At 53.7% G+C, this 27,287-nt stretch overlaps 2 protein-coding genes across 2 annotated transcripts; one reads left to right on the plus strand and one right to left on the minus strand.

Annotated features, from left to right (window-relative positions):
- Positions 1-536: 536 nt before the first annotated feature.
- LOC127213336 (chloride channel protein ClC-Kb) lies at positions 537-10,595 on the minus strand. Its single transcript, XM_051173678.1, has 19 exons — positions 10,472-10,595; positions 9,705-9,833; positions 9,173-9,301; positions 7,981-8,120; positions 7,588-7,665; positions 7,436-7,514; positions 6,986-7,111; positions 6,588-6,672; positions 6,410-6,511; positions 5,833-5,917; positions 5,410-5,583; positions 4,721-4,790; positions 4,458-4,568; positions 3,906-4,119; positions 3,235-3,368; positions 1,413-1,501; positions 1,185-1,268; positions 874-960; positions 537-584 (listed from the first exon to the last, which is right to left on the minus strand). Exons 1-19 carry the CDS (start codon positions 10,569-10,571, stop codon positions 537-539), a joined length of 2,064 nt encoding a protein of 687 aa, XP_051029635.1. The 5' UTR covers positions 10,572-10,595.
- Positions 10,596-16,367: 5,772 nt separating this feature from the next.
- On the plus strand, positions 16,368-18,842 carry Hspb7 (heat shock protein family B (small) member 7). Its single transcript, XM_051173680.1, has 3 exons — positions 16,368-16,769; positions 17,264-17,412; positions 18,613-18,842. Exons 1-3 carry the CDS (start codon positions 16,577-16,579, stop codon positions 18,790-18,792), a joined length of 522 nt encoding a protein of 173 aa, XP_051029637.1. The 5' UTR covers positions 16,368-16,576; the 3' UTR covers positions 18,793-18,842.
- The last annotated feature ends 8,445 nt before the right edge of the window (positions 18,843-27,287 follow it).

Here is a 27,287-nt window from a genome sequence, read left to right on the forward strand (position 1 = left end):
AGAAGGGCACTAAGGGAGCCCTATTTGAGCCCAGAAGCCCTCTGCCTGAGTCTACACACCCTGAAAGGAGGGGGGGTGGCAGTGGCTCTAGACATCAGTTTTATTTTTCTCAGAAGCTCTTGGTTGGCAACAGACAATCCCAGATGGCAAGCATCGCCCTTGATGACATTACACATTGATGTCTTCATTTACTCTCCGCTCCTTCAGGGTGGGGAGATGTGAATATGGGGCTCTCTTCTTGGCTGAGTGGAGATGCCCTGATGTGCCAAGAAACTGAGCTGTGCAGCAGCTGAAGGACTGGGCACCAGGCTGCTGCCCCCACCCCATTTCTGCCCCCCAGGCTGCTTCCTCCTGCCACCCGCCCCGTCTGCAGAACCCAAGGCTGCCACTCCCACCCGCAGGCTGTGAACCCCAAGGCTGCTGCCCCCCCAGGCTGCAGACTCCAAGGCTGCTGCCCCCAGGCTCCCGACAAGCCCCCCTCCACCCTACCAGGCTGCTCCCCAGCCGGTCACACACACACACACACACACACAGACTCACTTGGGGGTGGGTGGGTTGGTCAGGATTGAAATTGCTTTCTTCAACTAACAGAGAAATAGAGTATAGAGAGGAGAAACAGTTAGAGGAGGTGAAGACATCCCCTGGGGGCTTAGGAGCTGGGGGCTTCCCTAGAGAATATTTAGAGCAGGGTCCTGCCCCCATACATAAATAGAATCAATGAACCCAGAGAGTGGCACTGTGTTGATTGGGGTCCCAGGTCCAACGGCCACTGTCATCCAGAAAGTGGGTTACATTAGAGTCCTTAAGCTTTGGCAGGGAGAAATTTGATGCTTCCACATCCTCAGCTTTGCCCCGCCCTCAAGATCCTAGTACCTCCACCCTGGTCACAGAGCCCACAGCTCTGCCCTGTGATGTCACGAACAGCAACTGAAGGTTCAGCAGCTCAAAGAGGTTGTGTGTCTGGAGAGGGATTGAGAGGAAAGGCTGACATCCCTCTGCCCGCACATACCCTTCTCCGTGTCTGGTGGGCAGACTGCTATGTGCTATCTGACCACTAGGGGGAGCCAGAGTCCACGTGAAGAGCTGACTGGCTCTTTGGCTGGGAAGAACCTGGTGGTCCACCTTTATTCAACTTTCCCCATCAGGTCTCCACCTCCACCCGCACACTCTAACTCTCCCTTTACCTCATGCAGGGATGCCTCTGGGGATAGCTGCAGTGTCACTGGTTGTGTGGGGCAGCCATTAGCCAAGATATCCTGGAGACAGGGCTGGGGATAGAGGAAAGGATCATGGGGGCCGGGGTAGCTACCAACTTCTAGATCCTGATCTTCAAACTCCTCTCAATAAGAGGTTAGCCATCTCCTTCCTTCACAGCCCAGCTCACCAGCCCCACACCTGGCAGGAGGACCCACCTGTTGGCCTGGAGCCCAGGACACTGGCTCGGTCTGAAGGGCTTGCACCAAGTGGGTCCTTTTTACAATGCCCACGAGGGTCTGAGACTCTAGACCATACAGAAGGAGGGCACATCGCTGAGCACCTTCTGTGTGCCGAGAACATGTGGGCTGCTTTCATGTCTGAGGAAACTTAACATAAGCTTGTGTGTGGTCTTGCAGAATCCTTATCACCCAGTCTACAGAACAGGAAACTGAGGTTTTGGTGGGTTAATTGCTGCCCCAAACTATTCCGCTTCCGTGTGGACATGGCAGCTAAGGGCAGCTAGGCAAGGCTGCCAGGGTGTTAGCAGATATTCTGATACCCGCATGTCCCATTTTAAAGAGAGGGAAGCTGGGGACATTAACTTCTTGGCATTTGGGTGTCACAGCTGGGTTTTCTCCTGTTTTCCATCCAGTTGTTTAAAATCTGAGTCAAGTCAGTGAGCCCTGAGGCTCACTATAATCTGAGCTCCTACTGAGTGCTGGTCCTACTGAGTGTTGGGGCTAAGCCAACCTAACTAGCTTGGATACATGGTAGGAGTTTACAGACATTCTGAGAGTTAGTAGGCATTCTTCACCGAGGACCCAGATTGGTATTTTCTCTCCTCTCCAGTAAATAAAAACCCTGGGACTAGACATGGCTGTAGCTCAGTGGCAGAGGACTTGCTTAGCATGCACGGGGCCCTAGATTCAGTCCCTAACACCACAAACACGCTTGGCAACCGGACAGTACAGTTGAAGTGCCTTCCCGAATTTTTTAAACCAGCTACTTCCTGGTTGGGCTGTGGGGATCCAGAGCCAAGGCCTGTCTCATTGGCAGTCTGTTGCCAAAACCAACTCTAGGAAGTGAAGCCTCTTGGCAGGGCCATCCTTACGTGGTGAAATAAGTTAAAAAACAAACAAACAAACAAACAAAACCAAAAACCAAAAAAAAAAAAAAAAAAAAAAAAAAAAACGTATTTGCCATGCTATCTGCCACAAAGCTGAAGTTGTCCCATTAGGGAAGGGCAAAGCTTCTGATGTTAGGCGGGAGCCTATGGTGACCCTCCACGCTTTCCATACAAGAGCACTGAAGTCCACGGAGCCCAAGAGGTTATGTCCACCATTCTTTCTCTTGTTGGTGACTGACTTCATTGTTGATGTGGACGCATAGGTGATAGTGTTGTGTCTGTGTCCGTTGCTCACCGCTCAAGGGGCTGCTCAAGGGCAAATGGCCACCAGACTGCAACAGTGCTGCCCCACCTCATTTGCAGAGGGGGGACACGTGGATACACAGGAGCTCTGAAGAGGTTCAGGTAGCCCCTCCCTACTGGGTTAGTGTCCCCACTTAGGTGCTGTGCTTACGAACTGGGGAGGGTGCTCGGGTTAGATCCCTCCTAAGCCTTAACACCATTCACCTGTCTTTAAAAGGATGTGCTGGAAGGGGGGGAGGGGCACTCAGGGATGCAGAAAGAAGCTTCTGGAAGACCCTAGCAGTAGCCCTGCCCTGGGTGTTAGCACAGGATGCTTGGTTCCCAGAATCCAAAGAACCAGTCCTGGGCTGCCTTACGCGTACCCCTGGCCTTATTGACATCATCCCACGATCTCCAGGAGAGTGGCTTTTAGGTCCATTTTATCCACGAAGAAATGAAACTCAGAGAAATTAAGGCACTGCCCACAGCTCACACAGCCGCCCAGTTGTAGAGCCTGGGTTAAGGACCAGATCGGACACCATGCTTGCCTGACACTGGGGGCCTTGGAGGAAAGCCAAGGGAAGGCCAACCCCTCCTCCCAGGCAGCCACCTAGGCAGATGCTACCTACCTATAGTCTCCACCAGGGGGTACTGGGTCACATCTGTGGAGAGCACAACCTTGATCACCTCCTCCAGGGACATGTCCTTGGCCAGTGTGGTAAGGGTACAGTTCATGAAGTGACCCACAGTCATAGGGTAGGAACTGTGGGTAGAGGCAGGCACCGGTCAGGGCCTGGGATAGGGAGGTACCGGCCCCTGAGGCAAGGCAGGCTCATCCCAAGGTGCCTTGTTGGGAGAAAACCTATCTATGCTTCTCGAGGATGGGTTTGGAGGGGTCCATAGGTTCTAGACTAGTGGCTCTCAACTGTCCTAATGGTGCGACACTTTAAAACGGTTTCTCATGTTGCAGCAAGCCCAACCATAATTATCTATCTGTCTGTCTGTCTGTCTGTCTATCTATCTATCTATCTATCTATCTATCTATCTACCTACCTACCTACCTACCTACCTACTTTGGGTTTTTGAGACATGGTTGCTCTGTGTAACAGCCTTCGCTGTCCTGGAACTAGCTCTGTAGACCAGCACATGGGCCTCTGGGGATGCCGAGGACCAGAGGGCAGTTATGTATCAGCACTATACCCTTATAGTTCAAAGTCAGCTGTGCTGGTCTTTTCCAGCTGTCCCTCCACCCCCAGACCACTCTGGGCATCATCACTCCGTCAGCCGGCCTGAGGCTCACCCAATCTTTCGGCCACGAATCCACGGCAGGTATGGCAGTTTCTTGACGATGATAGTGCCATCATAGAAGGAAGGCTGGTAGCTCTGAGCGATGGCATTGGCCACTAATACTGCCATCAGCACAGGCAGTGCATGAACAATCTGTCCCGTCAGCTCAAAGGCCAACAACGCTGTGGAGATGGTGTGGGTCACCGCCCCCGAGAAAGCAGCAGCACCTGCAGGGACAGAGCCACGGTGGGTGACTCAGGCCAGGAGCCAGGCTCACCCAGAGGGCAAGGTGGGCAGAGCGTGACTGCGGTTAGGCTCAGCAGTGTGTAAAGGGCATGTGCAGGGGTACCTGGTGATGGCAAGAGGAAAGGGATTCAGAACAGGGGAGTGGGGGGGGGCAAGAGAAAGAGCTGGAAGGGCTTGGGGGATGGAACAGCTCAGGGAGTAGACAGGCCTACTAAGGGCTTGGGGACACACTGGGTGACTCAGTGACTAGTCCATGCACGTCCCCTGTTGCAGTTCAACCCATGAGATCTGCCCACCTGCCAGTCCTAGATCCACTCACCTGCCAGAGCATAGGCCCCAGGCATGATGGGATTGACCTCACCTCCAGCCACGATGCCCTCAGGGAAGATGATAGACAAAACCTCTCCCAAGAGGCGCCCAATGACAGCTCCTGCCACAGACTCATGGTGAAGGAAACGACCGTGCTGACCCTGATCCTAAGGCTCTCAAACCCTGTCCCATCCCCAACACCATCTTGGGAGGGAGATGGTATGGGAAAGCTACGGCTCTGGTACCCCTGAACCTTCTCAGATCCCATCTTACCATAGATAAATATGGGCATGAAGTACCCAGCGGGGATGGGGATGGTGGTGGCCAGAATCAGCATCCAGAACTGTAGGGAGGTGGCACCCACATGGCAGGAGTTAGAAGCAAACGGCAGGGCACAGACAAGGGGGGGGGTGGGAGGCTCCTAGAGAAAAGGTGCCCAGGCCGGGGCCCATGGCAGCATCTGGCATCAGAGATGACACCAACCAGGAGACGGAATCAAGCAAGCCTCGGGAAAGCATCCACTGTGTGTGAGCACATACTAGGTTTGCTCCTCTCCTCTCTCAGGCTGACCTTTAGGAAGGGACAACTCTTCCATCTTAAAGAATACCAGGCGCCAGGGTCTGTGTGTGTGTAACTGCTCTTACCCCTGAGCCTGCCCTCTGGAGTCCACCCACGCACGCACGCACGCAGATAAGGGAACTAGTTGCCATGGGTCATGATTATCACCCAGCACCTGGGAGGTTGAGGCAGGAGGATCACAAGTTACAGCCTGGGCTACGTAGTGAGACTCCGTCCATCGGATGAAGGAAGAGAAGAGGGGAGGGGAGGGATGGAGGCTGGGAGCATTTTGTTTCTGAGGCATGCAGTGTGGGCCAGGGTCAGATCAGGGACCTGGACACAGGAGGCAGGGTTCCGGGCTTCAGCTCAGGAAGCAGCCCCTCCTGCCCAGGACTGGCCATCACCTTCATGACTAGGAAGAAGACTAGTGTCCCAAAGACAGTAGACTGTGGATGGCACCATTCCAGCCACAGGTTCTGGGGATCTGGCTCCGCTGGCCAGGGTGGGGACGAGTTCTTGGTCATCAATGCCCATGAGTTGTTGTCAAACAGTGTCTTCAAGTGCTCCTCCATGGACAGCTGGGGCAGAGGCAGGGGCATGTCAGCGCATGTCCCCGTCCATCCTGCTGCCCACCCGAGCCTCGCCTCCTGCACCCCTCCCCTGTTAGAGACTCTGAGGACAGCTCTGCCAATGCTGAGCTACAACCTTGTCATCTGAAAAATGACCCGTAGACATTTTCCTTAGTGGGTTTCTAGGTGATTGGGTGAAAAAGTACACATGGGAGGGACTCAAGTTCCATTGCCGTCACCAAACTCAGCGCCCCTTACCCGGGAAGCCATGAAGCGGCCCACACCAGGTGGGTAGGTGATGGAGGCCAGGATCAGGGCGGCCAGAGCTGAGTACATGGGCTTGCTGTGGGGGCAAGAGTTCTACTTTGCCTCCTCTCCTTCCCCCACAGCCTTGGCGTTCACACTGAAGAAAGGACTACAAAGGAGAAAGGGAAACTTCCAGATGCCCTCCCCATAAAAGGAAAGAGATGGACTGAGACCAGGAGACCTGGTGTGAGATGGGGAGGGGCTGGAGGAGAGTTTGGGGCAGAAAGAGACTGGGATGCAGGACTAGCAGGCCAGGATGGGGGTTGGCCTTGCTGGTCTGGGGCATAAGTAATGCTAAAGGCAGGTATGCATGAGAGAGGTTGCCAGGAGGGTGGCAGGGACCAGGGAGGGGCAGGTATTCAGGAAACAGACTCAGTGGGGGATTTTCACATAGGTGGGGCAGGGTCGGTAGGACTTGTCAGGGCGTGAGCTAGGAGGAGCTTTGCAGGGTTAAGGAAAGGATTCAGTGAAAGGGTGGGTCTTTATGGAAGGTTGGAAGGTGGGCCACTCCCTGAGGAGCCCAGCCTACCTGGTGGCTAGCAGTTTGGATGTGAACCCATTGGCCTTGACGAAGAATAAGACCATTCGCTGGCAGAAGTTGTACCCGCAGCTCAGAACGCCGCAGATGGCCCTGGAAGTAGAGGTGGGGGTGAGTCCAGAACCACCCTAACTTGAGTATGGCTTTCAGGGTGGGGGGCCCTACTCACCCCAGGGCCACAAAAAAGAAGATCTCCGGTAAATCAAAAGGTATGTCCACCCGAAAGCTGGTCTTGTAGATGGAGGTGATGGTCTCTGGAAAAGGGAAAAAAATGGAGATGGATGCCAGCCTTCTCAAATCAAACCAGTCTCAGAATAACTCACGAGACATCGAAAGGTCGGAGGTGGCATCATACCCAACCGTGAAGTTCCCTGCAATTCTAGGTGCCTGGCTAGTCTCCCAGGTAGCCCAACACCTCCTGCCCTCAGGGCTCTCCACCCACCCCATTCCTGCTTCACACAGACCAGACCCTGTGTTCTCTTGGGAGTGGAGAAGCAGGAACAGAGGGGAGCAGGAGGGAGGAGTCGCAGAAGAAGGGTAGAGACTAGGTCCCCACATGAGGCTCACCCTGCTCACTGTTGAAGACCGCCAGGAGGCGGAACATGAAGGCGCCACAGGTGGCAGCGAAGAAACCCCTCCAGTAATTCCAGACGGAGAAGTGAGAGGACATGACCTCGATGCTGAACAGGACACCTAGGGGACACACGGCTCAGGAGGGCCTCTATCCCCTGGTTGCAGGACACTGTGTGTGTGTGTGTGTCTGTATGTGTATTTCTCTCTGTGTGTGTGTCTGTATGTGTATTTCTCTGTGTGTGTGTGTCTGTGTGTGTGTGTCTGTATGTGTATTTCTCTGTGTGTGTGTCTGTGTGTGTGTGTGTCTGTATGTGTATCTGTGTGTGTGTGTGTGTGGTGTGTCTGTATGTGTATCTCTCTATGTCTCTCTCTCTCTCTGTGTGTGTGTGTGTGTGTGTGTGTGTGTGTGTGTGTGTGTGTGTGTGTGTGTGTAGGAGCTCTCACCGCTGAAGGGGGCTGCAAAGACTGTGGCCACACCCACCGCTGCTCCTGCAGCCAGCATTTCCATTTCCTTGATCTTGTTCTGGGAAGAACAGTATCCTGAGCTCTGCTCTCTACACCCCCTCCCCAAGGAGGACCAACCGGAAGTATCTCACCTCAGATTCTCCGATGACTTTGGTGCGAACACGGCCCAGATAAGCAGCAGTAATCACACTCAGATGCACGAAGGGGCCCTGCAGGGTGAGGCAGTGCGGGGCTGGGCTGTTGCTGGGGAAGCTGGACCCTACCTCCCCACCCTCCCTAGCCCCCTCTCCCCTTCTTCCTCTCCCTCCTTTCTCCCCCCCCCCCCGCCTCCTCTTCCTTCTTGGGGCCTTGGGAAGAAAGGCACAAGCCTTGACCAGCAATGGATTAGCATCACATCTTTGTCCTAGCCCTCCACCACCCCTGGATGTGCTCCCTCCAAGACTGGGCTCCTGAGGCTAGGCTGGCTGTAGTATGGAAGTCAGGGCAGGACAATAGGATGCCAGGTGGCCCCTCTACATCTGTACCAGTTTTCCCAGGAAGGAGGTACTGCCTGTTGCCAAGGTGCAGGAGAGGCCCGTCACCTTGGCCCCAAAGTTCTTGATGTCTAGGTAATCCTCCAAGATCACACCAGACAAGATGGTTTTCACCTCTGGGATCCCAGACCCTGGTCCAGATAGGTAGAAGACAGAGAGAGAAAGGGTCTGTATTAATTCTTTTAGCACCCTGTGTACACAGCACTCTTGGGGCCCTCTCCTACAGAGCCTCTCTTCCGAATTGAAACACCCCCTCCTAGATCAGGGAAAGAGGCTGGTTAAGATTCAAGAAATAAGCTGGCTATGGTGTCACACGCCTTTAATCCTAGAAATCAGGAGGCAGAGACACGCAGATCTCCATGAGTTCGAGGTCAGTCTGATATATGTATCAAGTTGTAGGCCATCTAGAACTATATATAATAAGACCCTGAGTACAGGAAACTCCTGAAATGTACAGGATTCACAAGGCTCCTCCCCCAAGGTTGTATCAGCAGTAACAATTACAGGGGAGAGGCAATGTTCTGCCAGTTGGTAGAGCTGCCTACAAGGCCCATCTTTCATCAGTTGCCACCCATGCTGGGGTGGGGCTTTTTGGTGATGGCAGATGCCTTCGAATCGCCTAAGCTCCTGTAGCTAACCCTCACCCATATCTACACACCAGAAGAGGGCAGCAGATCTCATTATAGATGGTTGTGAGCCACCATGTGGTAGCTGGGAATTGAACTCAGCACCTCCTAAGCTCTGAGCCATCTCTCCTTAATGTGGGGTCATTGCTTTGGTCCTGTTGCTGCTTCTCTACACGGGATGAGCACACATGGGTGACTCCCCAGGAAAAGTCACAAACAGCATCACACTCCCTATGAGTAGGACTCCTAACAGTTGCCAGAAGAAGAACCTGGGGGTCAGATGTACCCCCAAGATTCCCCCAGCCTGTAGCTGGAGGCAGTTCAGATAGGCCTAGCCATTGGCTATAGTCCTGAATGGGAACCAATCCTCCTTCTTGGCCCCGGAGAAGTCAGACAGAGCTGGTGATGTTCCGGGTCCCCTGCTGACCCTCTTCCTGTGTGACTTTGGATAAATGGCCTAGCTCTTCCAAGCCTGCTTCCTCAGCACTTACACGGGGTCAGTTCTGACTCATGGGGACTGCAGGACAAGACAGGCTGGACAGGTGAGCATGACTCACCTCCAGAGGATGGCGTGATGCTCTGTGAGAAGCCGGAGGAGAAGGACAAGAGGGCCACGGGGTACACGGTCCAGGAGAGAAACCGGAGCAGATGGCCGTCCCCAATCTCTGTGTACAGCCACTTGTGCGCTGGAAATGCCAAGCAGTCAGGGAGCCCCCCTACCCCGAGCCTCTACAGTCCTGGGGGGTCAGACTGTGGTGCCTACTTGTAGACTAGGGAAGGGTCCAAAGCTGCCCAGTGAGACGTAGAGAACACTATGCCTGAGGTCAAGGTGAGAGAGAAGGGGCAGGGGAGGCCAAGCTCGTGAGGGGCTCCACGCTCCCTGTATAGATGAGATAGGTAGGTGATGGAGGCCCAGCGGGGCACAGAGCCATAGACACACAGCAAGCCGAGAGCCAAGCAGGGCTCAATTCCTGGCATGGCCACTCACACAGCTTTGTCCCCACCCCACTGCCCCGGTGGTCCAACTGGTATCCCAGGCATGCATAGGAATCCCATCGCTCCGAGGGTGCGCGTGTGCGGAGGCCTTACCTCTGACCACACTCCCAATAGCGAAGTTCATGGCATAGCTGATCAGAGCCATGAGCACCCCGAGGGCCATCAGGAAGTACCAGTCCTCACCCACGCGGAACAGCCTCTCTTTCAGCCACTCCAGGCCCCCTGGGCAGGACACTGGGGTCACAGCTCCTTCCCTGGGGGCTGCTCAGGTTTTGGGCAGAGAGGGCCAGGCAGGACAGGGTAGGAACCCCCGGGACAAAGTCCAAATGATGAAGAGGTACACTTTACCTCACACATGGATCCAGCATGATTCATGGCAAGTGTGTGTGGTGGCACCGTGAGTGTCATGCCTGTATCCCTATAGAAGGCCTTTGACCTTCCCCTCCAACTCCTCCCACACCGGGAACTGGAGGACCGGTTAAAGGGGGCATGGGGGTTTGGAGAAGCCTGACATTGCAGTTCTAGTCAGTGTTTGCATAGGGTATTCATCCTAGAGAGCATTTTAGGGAGGGTTGCCTGGGGGCTACATCCCTAGTCACCAGCTGCCAGCCCCACCTCAAAGCTCACCCTCTCTGGCTGAGGCCACCAGTGCCTGGGCCTCCACTCTGCCTTTTTCTGGGGTCCCTGTTTTCTCTGCCCTCTGGCTACAAAGACAGATTCAAAGTGAACATACAGGCCTTTCCCCCTTGCCACCCAAGAGATTGCATGTGTCACCTAGGAGCAAACAGAAGCTGGACGGTGATCTTGAGCTTAGGGTGAGTGTTGTTCTGACTCTGAGAGGGAGGAGACCCCGTTCTTACCCTGGATGCTTCTGCGGATTCGAGGACAGGGACTCCACAGCTCCTGCAGAGCCACTGGCTTTCCAGAGAAGCCCTCACGAAGCCCAACTAGTTCCTCCATTGTTTCTCTGACAACAAACAGGTGGACAGTTCTTGGTGAGTCCTGTGCACCTGTGCCCCATTTCTAGGACATTCCAATGTTCTCTGATTTTTAAATAAAAGAGAAAGCTGTGGCCTGAGGGGTTGGTGGCGCACGCCTTTAGTTCCAGCACTCGGGAGGCAGAGGCAGGCGGATCTCTGTGAGTTCGAGGCCAGCCTGATCTACAGAGTGAGTTCCAGGACAGGCTCCAAAGCAATACAGAGAAACCCTGTCTCAAAAAACCAAATAAAATAAAATAAAATAAAATAAAAAAAGAAAGCTGTGTATATTGTACATGTGCAGGCTCCCACGTGACTGACCTATAGGAATCCTGTGTGTATGTGTCATCTGGAAGGTTCTGTCTGACATGCAAGGTGGTCATTCTAATGTGTCCTTCCATGTCCATAAGTCCTAATCAGAACCAATTCCTGTTTTAACTCCCACTGCTGAGTGGGAGTTAAAGAGCCTGAGACACTAGGCTCTTTCTACCTCTAAGAGTCTCTGTGGGGTCCTCACGGCAGCTGGGATGTCCCATTGTCATCCTCTAGAGGCCAGAAGACAGAAGACACCCAGGTCCTGAAGGGGATCCTTAAAGGCAAACACCTCAGGCTCCCACACCCTCCCTCCCCATGTTTGCATGGCTTCGACAGATGCTGTAAGTCCTTGGCCCACTCAGTACCCAGCTGTCCCTCACCTGCCAGTGTGCCCCGCTGAAGCCCAGACAGGATCTCCAACAGTCTCTTTGTAGCACTGTGCACCTGGGCAGGCATGCCTTCCACCAACCAACACCCTCCCCTCCTCTCCCCTCCCCTCCAGGGGTTAAGGAAGCCATTAAGAATGTCCTTGAGAAACTGGTCAGAACTCACCAGACTGACGACCAGGAAGCTACTGAGGAGGTGGGAGGGGCAGATTGTCTCAGCCAGAGAGCTATGCAGAAGGAGCCCGTGCCCCTGCATAGTCCCTGGGACTTCCTGGGGTCTGGGCCAGAGAACAGGAGCCGCTGAACATGCAGGACAGTGAGGGTCCTGTACAGCTGAGCCTTGGGGTCTGGACTCTCAGCTGAACACAGAAGGGGTTTCCGGTGTATACGGGTAGGGGAGGGAAGGGGTGGAGCAGAAGGCACGTGGGTACAGGGCAATAGGGTCACCATGGCTGGGCCCACTATGCTCAGAACTTCCCCCAAGTGACAGCATTCTCCTCAGATCCAGAGAGATGGCCCATAATGGCATCTTGGAACTGTGAGGCTTCTTGTCCGAGATCACAGAGGCCAGCTGGAGTGGTGGCATGGACCCAATACCACCGCCTCAAAGACCCTAGAGGCTGAGGGCCAGAAGCAGGATTTAGGTCCCCATGGTTTGCCTGCCACCTAAGCTTGCACACTGTTGCTGTGGGCTCACTTCCACAGTCCACCTTGTTCAGGGGTGGGGAGGCCGGTGAGAGTGGTGAACTGGGAGGGCTGGGGACCACAAGGCAAGGAAATGAATGAACTTTTCATCTAGTCCCCAAACTCAGAAAACTGTCCCTCAATGCCCAGCTCTCTAGGAGCTGTGCTCTGGCTGGGCCCTCTGAGAAACTGTCATTGGGAAATGGCAAAGAAGTGTGTGTGTGTGTGTGTGTGTGTGTGTGTGTGTGTGTGTGTGTGCGCGCGCGCATTCATGCATGTATATATGTATGTGCATACATGTACACATTTATGTGTTGCTTGTGTGTCTGTGTGTGTATACCTGGGTATGTGTATGTGTACATATGAGTGTATATTCATGTGTGTGGGCATGTATTATACACATGCATGTGTGTGCATAGGTATCTATGTATGTGCATGCATCTGTGTGTGTGTCTGTGTGTGTGTGTGTGCGTTGGCAGCACCGCTCTGCTGTTCAGCGGCCTCCACACCCTTGTGGGTTGGAGTAATGACACCATTCTGGAGATGCTTGATGAAAGGTCAGAGAAATGTAATCACTCACCGATGGCCACACAGCAGAGGCTGAGTTTGGGCCCACTGTTCCATCTCCAAACTCCCAAGGACATGGAAACAATATAAAGAGTTTGTGCCTGGGGCTACTTTAGAAGATTTGGGGGCTGTCAATGCAGCTCAGTTGGTAGAGTGCCCGCCTACCATGCATGAGGCCCTGAGTTCGATTCCTAGAACCACATAAACCCAGTGTGGTGGCACATGCCTGCAATCCCGGTTCTTGGGAGGTTAGATCAGAGATTCACGGTCATCATCCTCTACATGGCAAACAGGAGTGCAACCTGGGCTACATGAGATGCTGTATCAAGGAGTAGGAGGAGATGAAGAGGAGAAAGAGGAGGAGGAAAGAAAATCTAGGCAAGGGGTCATTTGCGCCTCTCTCTTTGTTTTCTGTGATGTAGAGGGGGCAGGAGCCCACTGTTCTGCACTGCCGGGAGCACCCTCCCCTTACCCAACAGTCAACAGATGCTTAGCTCTTTGTTGACAACCCAAACACGTCCCCCCCCCCTTGGTCTTGGCAGCTCCCAGGCACTAGTGCCACCCCCTGTGAGCACCCGGGAACTGAGGCAGGGATGTCGGGGTCCCTTGCTCAGGGTAAGCCCCTCCCAAATGCACTGACCCCAACTGCCAGGGCCCCCAGCCCCCAGGTCTTCCTCCCACATCCTCAGCGCCTGAGGAGCAGAGGCAGCTGTCCTGTTAGAACAGGTCTGGAGCCAGAGCAGACCTGCCACCCAACTCCTCCCTTGACTGCAGCCTTACTCATTCTGGCCCGTGAACCCTGCAGCACTGGCCTAAACGTCACGCAGGAGGCGTTCTGTAAATGGATTCTTACTCTGGCCTTCAGGCTGGCTGTGCAGAGAGCTGAGGGGAAAGAATCCTGGTCCTCAGAATCCCACATCAGAATCACTTTATTGATTGGTTGGTTATGTTATTAAATCATTAGGTTTATTTTGGGCCAGAGAGACGGCTCAGCAGTTACCAGCACTAGTTCTTGCAGAGGATCTGGGTTTGATTCCCAGCCCCCACGCGGTTAATTACCAATCATCCCTAACTCCAGTTCCAGGGGATCCAACAGCCTCTTCTCGCCTCTATGGGCACTGAGCATCTACGTGGTACACATGTACACATGAAGACAAAACACACATAAAATTAAAAGATGAACAAATGGAGTAAAGATGTAGAAGTTTTGTTCCATGTTTAAGGATGTGTCTAAGCGTGGGTGGGTGCTAAGTGGAATGCCCACAGAGGTCAGAGGCAGGTGTAGCCTCGCCTGGAGCTGGAGATACTGTGGGTGCTGAGCCATCTCCCCAGCTCCTCCAGATCAGTGTTTGAGCCACGCCTGTGTTTGTGACATTCCCAGGAGGGAAGATGCTCCAACTTCAAGAGACAGGATCATCATCTTTTGGAGTTCTTGGCTTTTTGTTAGTTTGTTTTGGGTTTTTTGTTTGTTTGTTTTTTGAGACAGGGTTTCTCTGCATAGCCCTGGTCAACCTGGAACTCATTCTGTAGACGGGCTGGTCTTGAACTTACAGAGATCCACCTGTCTCTGCCTCCTGAGCGCTGGGATTAAAGGCGTGTGCCACCATCACCCAGTTTGACTTTTTTTTTTTAAATGTAGTTTATTATTCTATGTGTATGAGTGTTTGCCCATCTGTATGCCTGGTGCTCCTTGTAGAAACCAGAAGAGGGGATTGGATATCCTGGACCTGGATGGAGATAGAGAGGGTTGAAAGCCACCATGTGGCTGGGAATTGAACCCTGGTTCTCTGGAAGAGCAGTCAGTACTCTTAACTACTGTGTATGCAGACCCATCTTGCGTCCCCCCTTTCATCCCATCCCCAAGCCATCACTTCCTCCCTCCTAACTCACCCCCTCCGATCCAAATGTCCCTCGTTCCCCCCAGGTCCCATGCAGACAGCCTCAGCTGCTGTGTGCTCATGTTTGCAAGGTCATGTCATATGCAGGTGACAGTGCCCCACCACGTGCCTCCCTCCCCATCCTTCCATTCCCACTGTCCTTCTGTCCTTCTCCTGTGATGTCCCCCGGGGCCTTTTGGGGCCATTTTTTTTTTTTTTTCAAACAGGGTCTCAGAAGTAATAACCTGCAACTTCCTATGAAGTCGAGACTGGCCTTGAACTCCTGATTCCTCTGGGATGACAGGCATGTGCCACTACACCCAACTAGGGACTGGATCCCTGTCTGTGATCTGACAGAGGCATGCCTGGAGTCAGAGAATGACCTCCATGACCTTTTGAGGTCCTGTCTGGCCACTGAAGCCAGAGGATTCAGTATTTATAAGGATGACTCCTCAGGGATGTGGGGGAAAGGAGGGGGGATGGTGGGCGGGTATGGGGGAGTGAAGGGGGCTGACACCCAGCAGCAGTGACTCAGGCCCTCGGCACTGTGACAGTGACAGCGTGTCTGCTTTTAGCTGTTGCCTCTTGTTCCCCTGGCAGGCTGCTCTGGGGGGGCTCCCCACCTGACCCCATCTTTTTCCATGTCACTTAAATACCAGTGACTCTCTGAAGGCCTCTCAGGTGCCCTTCACCCAGGATAGGCAACACAGAGGACCCCGGGTTCGGTTCCAAGGCCCCACAGGGATAACTCACAATCATTCATAACTCCAGTTCCAGGGGTTGTCTGGGAGTGACAGGTCCCTTCAGCCCCAGCCATCACCCTGACCCCCAGCTCTGTCCTGACTTCCCATAACACCAGGGGTGCAGCTCTGGTCTTGGCCCCCTGAGCCCAGAAACAAAGGGCACCTTCTTACAGGGACGCCTGAGGAAGAGAAGTGATCCTGCCCCAGGAGTGGGGATGAGGGGTACCAAGAGAGGTGTCAGAGCAGGTCACACTCTGGTACTGGGGACTCGGGGCAGAAGGAGCCTGTGTAGGCTGGAACAACCAGAAACTTCATGGGGGAGAGGAATGGGGTGATTGTACGGGGGGAGGGGAGTGAAAGATTTGTGTTCCAAAGTCTGATGGATGGACTGATGGCCACCTGCCTCCTGAAAGTGCCTCCCCTGGCTTCTGCTCCTGCCCAGAGCCACACAGTCTGGGGTTCTACTCAGTAGTCAGTGAAAGCAAAGGGGCTTCTTGGACACAAGGGTCAAGCACTTCTGGGATGGAAATCTCAGCCATTGTACCGTGCTCAGGCGCAATCTTTCCTTTCCGGGGAGCTCCATTTCCTAGTCTAGAAACTGAGCTAAAATCTCCTCTTTTTGAGCCATGGAAGAGCAAAAAGGGCTCTGCTGGTAAGGGGCAGCAGTACCCAGGGACACCCTGGATGTGAAATCCTGTGGCTACCATCCTGGGCAGGCAACTCCCCTGAGCCTGTGGTGGAGCAGACTGTTGCCAGCAACTTAGCTTCCTAGACCTTAAAGAATAGTTATCTGCCTCTTCCCTGAAGTGGAGACCAAACCCCTCACCCCCACCCACCAGCTTTCTTCTATTCTGCCACTACCTGTTCTGAGAGCTGGGATGGGAGGGGACATAGACTTGGGGTCCCCACCTATGTGTTCTAACCCCCCTCCCTGGGCTGTCCCAACCTTTCTGACGGGCTCGTGCACAAGCCCTCCCTCCCCTCAGGAGTCTGACAAGGGAGGCACAGGCCCTGAGAACCAGTCTGAGAGGAGAGTCAGGTCCCTGGCTAGGGAGGGAACAGCAAACAAACCACCACAGAGTCCTGGGGCAGGCACAGGGCAGGACCCACCCCCTACCCTGGCCCTTGGGGCCAGAGCTCTGGGCTTGGAGTACCAGGAGATGAGCTCAGCCCTCCAACCCGGCCCTTGTGTGTCAGGCTGTCAGCAGGGCCGTTTCTCCCTAGAAGATTTCCAGGCCCCTTGGGCCATGAAGAGGCCTAAATTTAGCCAGCAGACAAGGGGCTGGCCCTGAGCCCAGGGACAGTCGGGCCTTATAAAGGGCTGGCAGTCCGGGCCCCCAGCACACTTCCCTAGAGGCCTGAATCCACGCTTCTCCAGCCCAGCCCCTGCCTGGACAGGGTCCCTGCTGCCTGTGGATGAGCCACCGGACCTCCTCCGCCTTCAGAGCGGAGAGAAGCTTCCATTCTTCCTCCTCCTCCTCCTCCTCCTCCTCTTCGGCCTCCCGTGCCCTCCCAGCTCAGGACCCACCCATGGACAAAGCTTTGAGCATGTTTTCAGAGGATTTTGGCAGTTTCATGCGGCCCCACTCGGAGCCCCTGGCCTTCCCAGGCAAGTGCTCTGAGGGGAGGGACACAGGTAGGAGCCTCTGCTCCAGGGCAGGGCTGAGCAGGCCACCCACCTGCCAGGAATAGGTGCTGCGTGGTTTCCAGGCACATGTGGCTGCCAAGACAGACCTGGCCACCAAGACAGAAATGGTTATGATACAGGTGGGCCCCCTGGGGACAATGGTGACCTTAGGGGTGAGATGTGAATCCAGTAGTCCTACATAGTCCATGTCCGGATGGGAGCCCTAGAGGGCTGGCTCAGACTGAGGGCTGGACTGGCTGGACCCTCCAAGCTTCCAGACCTTGGATAAAGGAGGGATGTGCATGTATAGATTATAGATTAAATAGAGTCTGGCTCGCCCCCGCCCCCGCCCTCCTCAAGGCAAGCTGCAAGAGTGAGGAGAGGGGCTGTTGTCTAGCAGAGCCACTCGTTTCCCCAAGAGAAGAGCAGAGAGCCAGGTTTTCGGGTTCAGGGCTTGCTGGGTGCCCAGCTTACAGCAGTTCTGTCCACAGCCCGACCTGGAGGACAAGGTAACATCAAGACCCTCGGGGATGCCTACGAGTTTACAGTGGACATGAGAGACTTTTCCCCTGAAGATATTATTGTTACCACCTCCAACAACCACATCGAGGTGCGGGCTGAGAAGGTGAGTCTTGACCCTGCCCCACCCCAGGGTCCCCATCTTCCCCTGAACTCTGCCTGGTCTAGCTGGCCCTGTGTCCCCTGCTTTCACCTGCCTTCTTGGGACTTCCTCATAGCTATGACCAGTGTTCCTTCCCTGTCTGCACTCCCCCAGGGCCAACTGCAGCTCATTCGCGGTGGGCTCACAAGCCAGGGACCTTCATGGCCCCCTCCAAGCTAAGGCTCACAGACCCTGTCTTTGGGAGCCCATGTCACGGTACCTGCGGGTCCTCCAGGGATGAGAGAGGGATCTTGGGATGTGGGCAGAGGGAAACCTGAGTGGTTGAGACATGGGTGGGTGAGGAGAGAAAGACAGTGACCATGGCGGAGTAAGGACAGCTCCTTGGCAGAAGATAGAGGAAGGTGGCAGTGGCTGATCCAACTTGGGCTGCACGGTCCACTCATGCCACACCTGCACCCTTCTTTCATCCCAGAGCCAGAAACGTGGGTCCAGTTTTGGAACCTCCACACTGGGCCCGAGGCTGAGCAGAAGCCACGGAGCTCAGAGTCACGCCCACCCTGAACCCCATGTACCTCAGGGTAGCTAGATCATCAGAGTAGGCATGGCCAGCCCAGACAGTGACTGCTGCAGTCCTTAGGACCATGCTGATGCTTCAATGACATTTGCCAAGGCCTCCCTGACCACCCCCCAAGCCTGGCTAGCTCCCCTAATTCGAGCCGGACACTAGGAAGCCCCACCAGGTGTTCGAGGAGTGTGGGTCACTGGCTGCACGTGCCAGCCCCACATCCCAAGGATGACTCAGCCAACCGACTCTGCTGGACACTATGTGCTAGCTGGGCTGCGGGGGAGGGCGGTAGCCCTGGTGGTGGACACTCAGGGTGCCTGGGATCCAGAGGGCATAGCTGTGTCATCACCCCACCATAGCTCGAGTCTCAGGCTTCCAGCTACTCCTGTGCAAGCTAGACCTTTGTGGAGCCCCACCTAACCCGTCCTACACCAAGCTCCCCTCGGGACCTCTGGAGTCCCTCTGCGGAGCCCTTGGCTCCTGGCCACCCCACACCTCTGGCCAGCTCTTACACATCTGATAGCTGTGGGGTAACTGGGGACAGAGAGCAGAGACTCTGGCTTGATTTGGGCATAACCAGGACCCAGGATGGGGTAAGGGCTGAGACAGCCACTCCTGACCTGTCATCCCTTACCCAGCTGGCGGCTGATGGCACGGTCATGAACACCTTTGCTCACAAGTGCCAACTACCAGACGATGTGGACCCTACATCGGTGACCTCAGCCCTTCGAGAGGATGGCAGCCTCACCATCCGGGCACGGCGCCACCCACACACAGAACATGTCCAGCAGACCTTCCGGACAGAGATAAAAATCTGAGGGTCTCCCTATCCCTGCCCTCCCCCCCATCTCCTCAACTGACCTGCTGGTGAGGTCATCCTGACCCCTGACAACGGCCCCCGAAACATCTCAGCCCAGGCCCAGTCACTCCACACACTCTTAGGCCCCAGGTGGGCCACCCCCCAAAACTAGGGCCCTCCTGTCAACCCAGGGCAGTTTGAAGACCCTCTTGTCCTCACCCATGACCCTCTTGTCCTCACCCACATAGGACCTCCCTGTCTTAGTTCACAATATAGGGGCAGAAGTGTGGACTTGGAGAGAAAGATGGGGACTAAGCAAATGATCAGTGGACAGGGAGACATCAGTGGCATCTCTGCAGGGCAGGGGACCAGGGACCCTCCTGGCAAATGGAATATAGGAGTTGGTCACAGGTGGTGCTGCTGGTCTAGGTGGACTGCCTTGGACAAGCCAGAGAGATAGCCATGACTGTCACCTCCCCAGGGCTATCTATCACCCTGGGCCCCAGTCAGCTACTTTATGAAAATGGCATGAGGCTCGTGTCTCCAGTTGCTGGTGCCCTAGTCCACACTGGGTCCCTAGGCTCCTGAGTGGCTCCCCCTGCAGAGAGGGTCCCCTGAAGGGAACTGGGATCAAGAGCAGTCCCAGGACTGCCAGTGCACCAATCTACCCACACACACACCGCCATCGTCCTACCCCTTGAACACTCATTCCCATTGGGTGAAGCCCAATTTAAAAGTTCTAGAATCAGATTTAGCATCTCTATTTCCATCAATGGGGTCGCTGCGTCTCTGGGCCAGTTGGATGCTCGGTTTTGTCTCTGAAGGTTGGTCTGAACACAGCACTGCCTCAGCTGCTCTCAGCCTCTTACCCCTGTGCCCTGGGAGACTTCCCCTGACTCCAGCTCTCTAGAGCCACATGCCCTGCCTCCCATCTCACTGCACAGGGTGGCCACAGGAAGAGCCCCAACCCAGATCCCTTCTGCCCTCCAAGTCCAAGGCAAAGACCCTTGTTAGTCTTCACCCTGGGGGACCAGGGCTCTGACCCCAGCTCTGACTCAGTCTCCCATGGTCAAAGTAGGTGTGAGAGGGGGAAGTTCTCGGTTAGTGGGGGTCCCTGGGACCTGACTCCTGCTGTCTCGGGACTCTGGGGACAGGGAGGGTGGGGGTTTATGAGGGTCTGGTCTCTACACCCTATACACAATAAAAGGACAGTATGACAGACTTGAGGAGACCCCGCACCTGGAGTTCTGCCTGGGACGAGGGACTGAGTGGGTGGGGAGGACATTTGGATTGGGAAAAGAAGCCTAAGGCTTGAAATGTGTGGAGCCTTGGACCTCCCATTTCCCCAGACCTGCCTGAAGAAAGCCAGCGTTCTTCTGCACAACTGCTTATGGTACCCTGATCCCGGCTGCCTGCCCTCCCCTCCTTATTGTATTCATTCTTTAGTTCAAGAGGAATGTCTGAGCTGAACTTGGTACTTTGCTGGTCCAGAGAAGCTAAGTGATTGGCCTAAGGTCACACAGCTCCGAAGACAGCCAATTAGGATAGGGCCATCCGAAGGGTGAAGTCCTGGATCACCTACACATGGAGTATTGGGGGTGGGGGTCTCCTCACTCCTCACACCCCCCCAGGAGCTACTGAAATCAGAGTCGCCGGCTGGTCCCCAGAGCAGCTCCGCTGGCGACTGCGGTCAGTCGGAACAGGGAGGGGAGTGGGGGTGCAGTATTTCCAGCCTCGTGAGTCACGGATTCCGCTGGGCTATTTGCAGCCCCAACACTCATCAGCGCGGCTGGGGCATGGGGCGGTGCTGACAACCCTCCCCATTCGCCCCCCATCCGAGGTCAGGTTCACCTTGGCGAGAAGACCACTGCAGCCAGCGGGAGAGCCAGCCCTGGAAGGGGGACTGTCCCCAGCGCTGGGTGGGGTGGGTGTGGGTGTGTGTTTCCCATCACAGGTCTCAGCCCCTGCACAGGCAGCTTCCTGCCGCTGGAAACCAGGTTCTTCTGGTCTAAGGGAGCCCTGGGCTGTCACTCCAGCCAAGGTGACCCTGCTGACCGGGAGGGTGGGAATGTGGGGGCTGCCATACAGGAGTCTTTCCTCAGCTCCGCCTGCTGGGGCAGCAGGCTGGTCCACCCTTTCTAGACTAAATATAGACCTGGCTGCAGGCCCTCCACCCCTCCCCCATTGGTGGAGCTTAATTCTGGGAACCCCATTCACTGAGTGCCCAGTATGTGCCAGGCACCCCGACAGTCCTGTGGCTATGCTATGATACTGTTATGGTCTCACACAGTTGGATGTGGAGGTTCAGAGGGGTCAACCAGGAGCTCCAAAGTGGTCCAGCTTGGAAGTGCCATTGCTGGGATCTGAATCTTAACCAGGGGCTCAGGAAACTCAGCTAGGTCAGCCCCGATTATCATGCTCCCTGTCCTCCACACATCGAAGCTCCTACTTCTGGAGAGTGGTTGAAGAGAGGGTCCTAGGCCTTGTAACTTTGGGGAAAGACCTGTTGTATACCAGCCAGGAGAAGTTGAAAAGATGGAACCCTCAGAGGTTAGAGGCCTTCAGAGAAGATGCTGTCCCAGGGATGGGGATGAGAGTATCTCAAGGCTTCCAAAGGCCAAAGGCTCCTTCTTCCACAGCCACACAGACCCAAGAGTTTAATCTCAAAACCATAGACCTGGCTGGTTGTGGCTTGATAGAGTGCCTGCCGAGAAAATTCTGGAGTCTGGGGTTGCATGTCTGAAATCCCACCACACTGGGATCCATTATAGGTGGATCAGAAGTTCAAGGTTAACCTTGGTTACATGGTTTTAGGCTGGCCTTGAGCTACATTAGAGCCTATCTACAACAAACAAACAAAAAGTAGGCCAGCATGCTGGCACTCACTTTTAATCCCAGCACTCAGGAGACAGAGGCAGGTGGATCTCTGAGTTGAGGCCAGCCTGGTCTACACAGTTCCAGGACAAAGCTCCAAAGCCTGTCTTGAAAAACAAAAAAACAAAACAAACACACAAAAAAGTAGATTCCCAAGCCTGAGGTGTGTTCATCTCCTTTAAGGTTGTCTGCAGGGGTGTTTCAACCATGGAAATAGCACACACCTGGTGCTGGGAAGCTGGCCCATCCATTTGCTTGGCCAGGCTACAGCTCAGGGATTCAGTCCAGACTCTTCATATGATGGTGAGGTCCAGGCTCAGAGAGGGCCGGCCCTCACCCAGAGTCACACATTAACAGTGTTCAAAAGTTCAGTAGCAAATGTGAAATCTCAGAACTCCCACCATAGTCCAGCTCTCCTCTCCAGACCCCTCGTGTGCTCTCCCCTTGCTCCCCAGTCCCAGCACAGGGAAGGCCAAAGGAGTCTCACTAAAGAGGGGAGGGTCCCTTGAGGGCTGTGGGAGTCAGACCACCCAGGGCCAAATCTTGGCTCCATCATCTTGGAGAGACCTGCACACACATTAAATCCCTGTGCCTCCTGTAACCTCACTGTCCCTAGCCCAGCAGGACTTGCATTGGGCTGGTCCTTCCCTGAGGGGGGGGGAGCAACTGAGGGTGGAGCTTAACCCCAGCACTGCACCCCCCACCCCTGCAGGCCTTCTGAGAAGATGCATTCCAAGCCCTAGGCTGGGGACAGGGGCCTCTAGAAGCCTTAGTTCTCTCTTGAGCAGAAAGCAGGTGCTTACCTGGGGCCTCAGTGAGCTTGAAACCATCTAGAGTGTGCAAGAACGGTCTGTTTGCCCCAACAGAGAACCAAAAGGCAGGAAAAGTTTGAAAGTCAAGCAAAGCCAGAGTTTATGCACAGAGGGCAATTTTATTAGAGTTTAAAAGAAAAACCCTAGGGCTTGCAGCTGTCAATCTCAGCAGGAGGAGGATGGAGGGGCAGCAAAAGACAACAAAACACCAAGCTGAGTTAAACCATCATGGAGGCCAGCCACCTGAGCATGGGGAGGAGGAGGAGCTGTCCAAAGCGGAGGTCCTCAGCCTTCCTGTAAGCTTCAGCCCTTTAATACTGCTCCTCCTGCTGTGGTGACCCCCAACCATAGCATGATTTCCTCATAACTGGAATTTTGCTACTATTATGAATTGTATTCTGCTACTGTTCCGAATTGTCATGTAAATATCTGTGTTTTCTGATGGCCTTAGGTGACCCCTGTGAAAGTATTATTTGACTCCCCCAAGGGGGTCTAGACCCACAGGTTGAGAACCACTGCTTTAGCAATGGACTAAGGAAGCCCTATGTACCCAGAGAAAATACACTTAAGTTCTGGGCAGCATCTGAAAGAAAGGGGGAAAAAACAAAACACACACACACACACACAAAAAAAAAAAAAAAACCACAAGAAGCTAAAGCTAGACTGTAGGCAGATGCTTCCTGTCCCAAATAACTGACACAGAGGCTTAGCATTACTTATAAATGTTCAGCCAATAGCTCAGGCTTGTTACTAACTAGCTCTTACATTTTAACTTAACCCACATCCCTTATTTATACTCTGCCACGTGGTGGTACCTTTATTAGCATGGCACATTCATCTGCTTCCTCTGTGTCTGCCTGGCAACTCCTCTGGCTCTGCCCTTCCCTTCATTTTCAGTTTGACTTTCCTGCCTAACTTTTTCCTGTTTCGCTACTGGCCATTCACCTTGTTTATTAAACCAACCACAGAAATTTATATTCACACAATGTAAAGGAATATTCAATCCACAGCATTGGACCTTTTTGAGTCAGGTCTCAGACAAACCTCACGGTGAGTCACAGGAGCTGCACTGGGGTCAGGAATGAGAAAGACAAGGACATCATCTCCTTGAAGGGATAATTATCCCACCCATCTCCTTAGTATAGCTTAACATGAGACCAACTTCCTAGGTACACTGGCTTGTTTTGTCCACTTGACAGATGAAGCTACAATCATTTGGGAAAAGAGAACTTCATTAACCTGTACAAAAGTCTGTGGTGCATTTTCTAAGGTGACTTTTGATAGGGGAGGACCCAGCTAACTGTGGGCAGGGCCACCCTCGGGCTGGTGGTCCTGGGCACAATAAGCAATCAGGTTGAGCAAGCCTTGGAGACCAAGGCAGTAAACAGCACCCCTCCGAGGCCTCCAGCCCTGACTTCTCAGGATGACAGGCTACAAGCTGTAAGATGAATTAATGCCTTTCCTGTGTGATGGTTTGAAGGACAACACTGCCCCCCCAAAGGAATCATACTCATAGGGTGTGTGGCCTTGGAAGAAGTGTGTCACTGTGGGGATGGGCTTTGAAGTCTCTCTTTCTCAAGCTTCCCTCAGTGTGACAGTCAGCCGACTTCCTGTTGCCTGCAAGATGTAGCAGTCTAACTCCAGCACTGCATCTGCTTAGATGCCAACACGCTCCTCTTCATGATCGTAATGGACTGAACCTCTGAACCTGTAAGCCAGCCACCCTCAGTTAAATGCTTTCTTTGTAAGAGCTGCTGTGGTCATGGTGCCTCTTCACAGCGATAGAAACCCTAAGTGAGACACTCTCCTAGTTACTTCATAAATCTCAGCTAAGACAAAGATTGGTCCCACGTCTGCTATGGCAAACCTGATTGTGTAGTATTTTTGGGGAGGACCAGACTGTGGCTGCTCCTGAAGTTGGAGCTGAGAGGCTGCTGAACGCTCAGCACTCAGTGGACTGTTCTGTGGATGCTTCCAAGACGCTGAGAGCAATGTGGTAGATGGACCGCTGACGATGGAGGTCTGGCTTGTGAAGCTTCGGGAGGGGCATTTTGAGGGTCCCTTTAAGGCTCTATCGGGGCCATTTGATATTTTGAATTAAGAACCACTAAAATGCTGGGTGTGGGGCTAGAGAGATGGCTCAGAGGTTAAGGGCACTGGCTGCTCTTCCGGAGGTCCTGAGTTCACTTCCCAGCACCCACATGATGGCTCACAGCTTTCTGTAATGAGATCTGCTGCCCTTTTCTGGCATGTAGATGCACATGCAGGCAGAACACTGTGTACATAGTAAGTAAATAAATTTTTTAAAAAATGCTGGTGTGTTGGTGCACACTTTAAATTCCAGCACTTTGGAGGCAGAGGCAGAGGCAGGTGGCTCTCTGTGAGGTCTAGGTTAGCCTGGTCTATATAGTGAGACTCTGCCTCAAAACAAAACAAACTACTCAGTGAAACTTTTGCTTTGCCAGGACAATTAATACTAGCCAGCTGCCCAGGTGGTGGTGGCACACACCTTTAGTCCGAGCACTCGGGAGGTAGAGGGAGGCAGATCTCTGTGAGTTCAAGGCCAGCCTGGTCTATAGAGTGAGTTCCAGGACAGGTTCCAAAGCAATACAGAGAAACTCCATCTCAAAACAACAACAATAAAAATACTGGCCAGCTAGGGCTGGCGAATCAGCTATGATTTAGGAGAGAGCCAGCCTCATCTAGGTGAAATTTTCTGGGGTCAGCACACAGAAGCTGTGGTCCAGGGGGATCATGATTCTACCTATGCTGGCAGCCAAAGTGTAATGTGTAAGAGTATTCCATGTGGTACTGGCTTTGAAGGCATGGACGGGTCATGGGGAGCAGCCGAGGCTTGGCACTGTGTAAACAGAGCTGGAGTTCCTGAAGAGAGGTTCAGAAAGGTCACTGATGAAGGTACAACCTCATTTGTGATGGAAGCCCCCAGACTGAAGAGATCATGGAGAGGAAAGAAAGTGGAGACTTTGTATCATATGGCAGAGTTGGAGTCCCTGAAGAGAGCCCAGGGGAGGCTACTGTTGAGAGAACCACCAATCCCCAGCAGAGAAACCCAGCATTTTGGAGATGCCAATACCACGAAACTATGCCAAGAAGAACAGCAGCTGTGGAACAGGACCACTCTGAGCCTAGGAGACAAACTTTGTGTACTGTGGGTGGCAGAGCCAGATAAGTGTCACCGCCAAGGCCCTCTGAAAGTCATGCAGTGGATCCCAGGCACTGAGCCATTTACACTGATGCAGTTTGGCTTTGCTTTGTTCTGACCGTGACTTTGCCTTCTTCTCTTTTGGAGCAAGCTAGAAAGCAGCACCCGTCATGGCCTCTGCTTCTGTTCCTGTCTTGAGTTCCTGCCCTGACTTCCCTTAGTGACCTGAAGGCTCTGAGGGCATAAGCTGAAATAAACCCTTTCCTCCCCAAGCTCCTTTTTGGTCAAGGTGTTTTATCACTGACAGAACCCTAACTAAGACACTGGGGTGGGCATGGGGTGCAAGTGGCAGGGGGGGGTTCCTCAGCCAAGTGGTTGACTGGCCCAGCTTCTTAAATTTCCTTGGTCGGAGTGTTCAGGCCAGCGATTTCATCCACCCCATCAGAAGGAAGTAGGTTTTTTTTTTTTTTTTTTTTTTTTTTCTTAATGGGCTTTAAGTGTTTCTGTTTCTCAAGCTGGGTGAGAATTTCTGGGGCACCCTTCTGAATGAGGACCTGGTCCCACTTACCCAGGGGCTGTGCAGTAATCGTTTTGTACACTCTCCCCTCCCGTCCTTTATGGTCCTCCTCCTCCCCTCTTTTCTTCCCCCTTCTCTTCTCCCATACCCCCCAGTTAACCATTAGTGACCATGGGAAAAGGCTTTCAGCTCTCTGAACTTAATTTCCTCATTCGTAAAATGGCAGTAAAAATCACATTTATGCAGACTGAACTGACAAGATCTGATGTGACATACTGCCCTTACAGCCTCTAGCCACTAGTCACGGTGACAGCTGCCTGTACTGAGTACTAGAACAGTTCCCGAGCTCCAAACCTTCACGAAGCGGCTAAATTCAGAAAAGTCACCATGCTTGGCATAAATACTCATTATCCCCCACCAAAGCGGGGTGAGTAGAATGTAGCTTTACTTTTGGAAAACACAGGCCAGCTGGTGTTGGGCGACACCTGCTGGTAAACAGGAGCTGTGCAGTCACAGGCCTCTCCGGGGTCTCTGTCTCCAATCAACCTCTTTTACATTAACTTAGGGGATGTGTGTGCAGCAGGAAGAAGGCAGAAAGTAATCCATTTTCCCAGTGGACACTAGCCTTTTATATTACTCCGAGCCTAGTCTAAACCATATCTCCCTGGTCTGAGCAAATGTGCAGCCCGTAGATTCTTCCCTGCCTGCTTGCCCAAGGTTTGTAGTCAGGAAGGCAGGATTCTGTCCCTTTCTTCTTTTTGCTTTTATTTGTAGACAGGGTTTCTCTGTATAGCCTAGAACTCATTCTGTAGTCCAGGCTGGCCTCGGACTCAGAGATCCAACTGCCTCTGCCTCCCAGGGGCCAGGATCAGGGCGTGCCCCACCACAGCCTGCTTGACTGCTGGTCCTGCTGTCTCTTCCCAGGTGCTGAGATTATAGCTGTGTGCCGCCAGGCCTGGCTTACCTGATACTGGGGATTAACCGACTTCTTGGAATGTACCAAGCAAGCAAGTAGTTTACCAGCTGAGCTGTTCCTCATCCCAATCTGCCTCCTTTGAGGATGGAGTCTCCAGCGCCTACATTTCCCCCTACTGTCCCATGCCCTTCCAGTCACCTCCAGGACTGCACCAGAGCCAAGGTAACAGCAA

This window comes from Phodopus roborovskii, unplaced genomic scaffold, assembly GCF_943737965.1.
Source record: "Phodopus roborovskii unplaced genomic scaffold, PHOROB, whole genome shotgun sequence".
Classification (NCBI taxonomy): Eukaryota; Metazoa; Chordata; class Mammalia; order Rodentia; family Cricetidae; genus Phodopus; species Phodopus roborovskii.

What these genes read in the sequence shown, in the direction of transcription:
- LOC127213336 (XM_051173678.1), bottom strand. Translation starts at nt 10,571, where the DNA reads ATGGAGGAACTAGTTGGGCTTCGTGAGGGCTTCTCTGGAAAGCCAGTG. An exon ending in TCCAAACTGCTAGCCACCAG is followed by an intron (nt 5,918 to 6,409) that starts GTAGGCTGGGCT and finishes TTGCCCCCACAG; the next exon opens with CAAGCCCATGTACTCAGCTC. An exon ending in GCTCTGTGACCAGGGTGGAG is followed by an intron (nt 585 to 873) that starts GTACTAGGATCT and finishes TTTCTCTGTTAG; the next exon opens with TTGAAGAAAGCAATTTCAAT.
- Hspb7 (XM_051173680.1), top strand. Translation starts at nt 16,577, where the DNA reads ATGAGCCACCGGACCTCCTCCGCCTTCAGAGCGGAGAGAAGCTTCCAT. An exon ending in GGAGCCCCTGGCCTTCCCAG is followed by an intron (nt 16,770 to 17,263) that starts GCAAGTGCTCTG and finishes CCCAGCTTACAG; the next exon opens with CAGTTCTGTCCACAGCCCGA. An exon ending in TCGAGGTGCGGGCTGAGAAG is followed by an intron (nt 17,413 to 18,612) that starts GTGAGTCTTGAC and finishes TCCCTTACCCAG; the next exon opens with CTGGCGGCTGATGGCACGGT.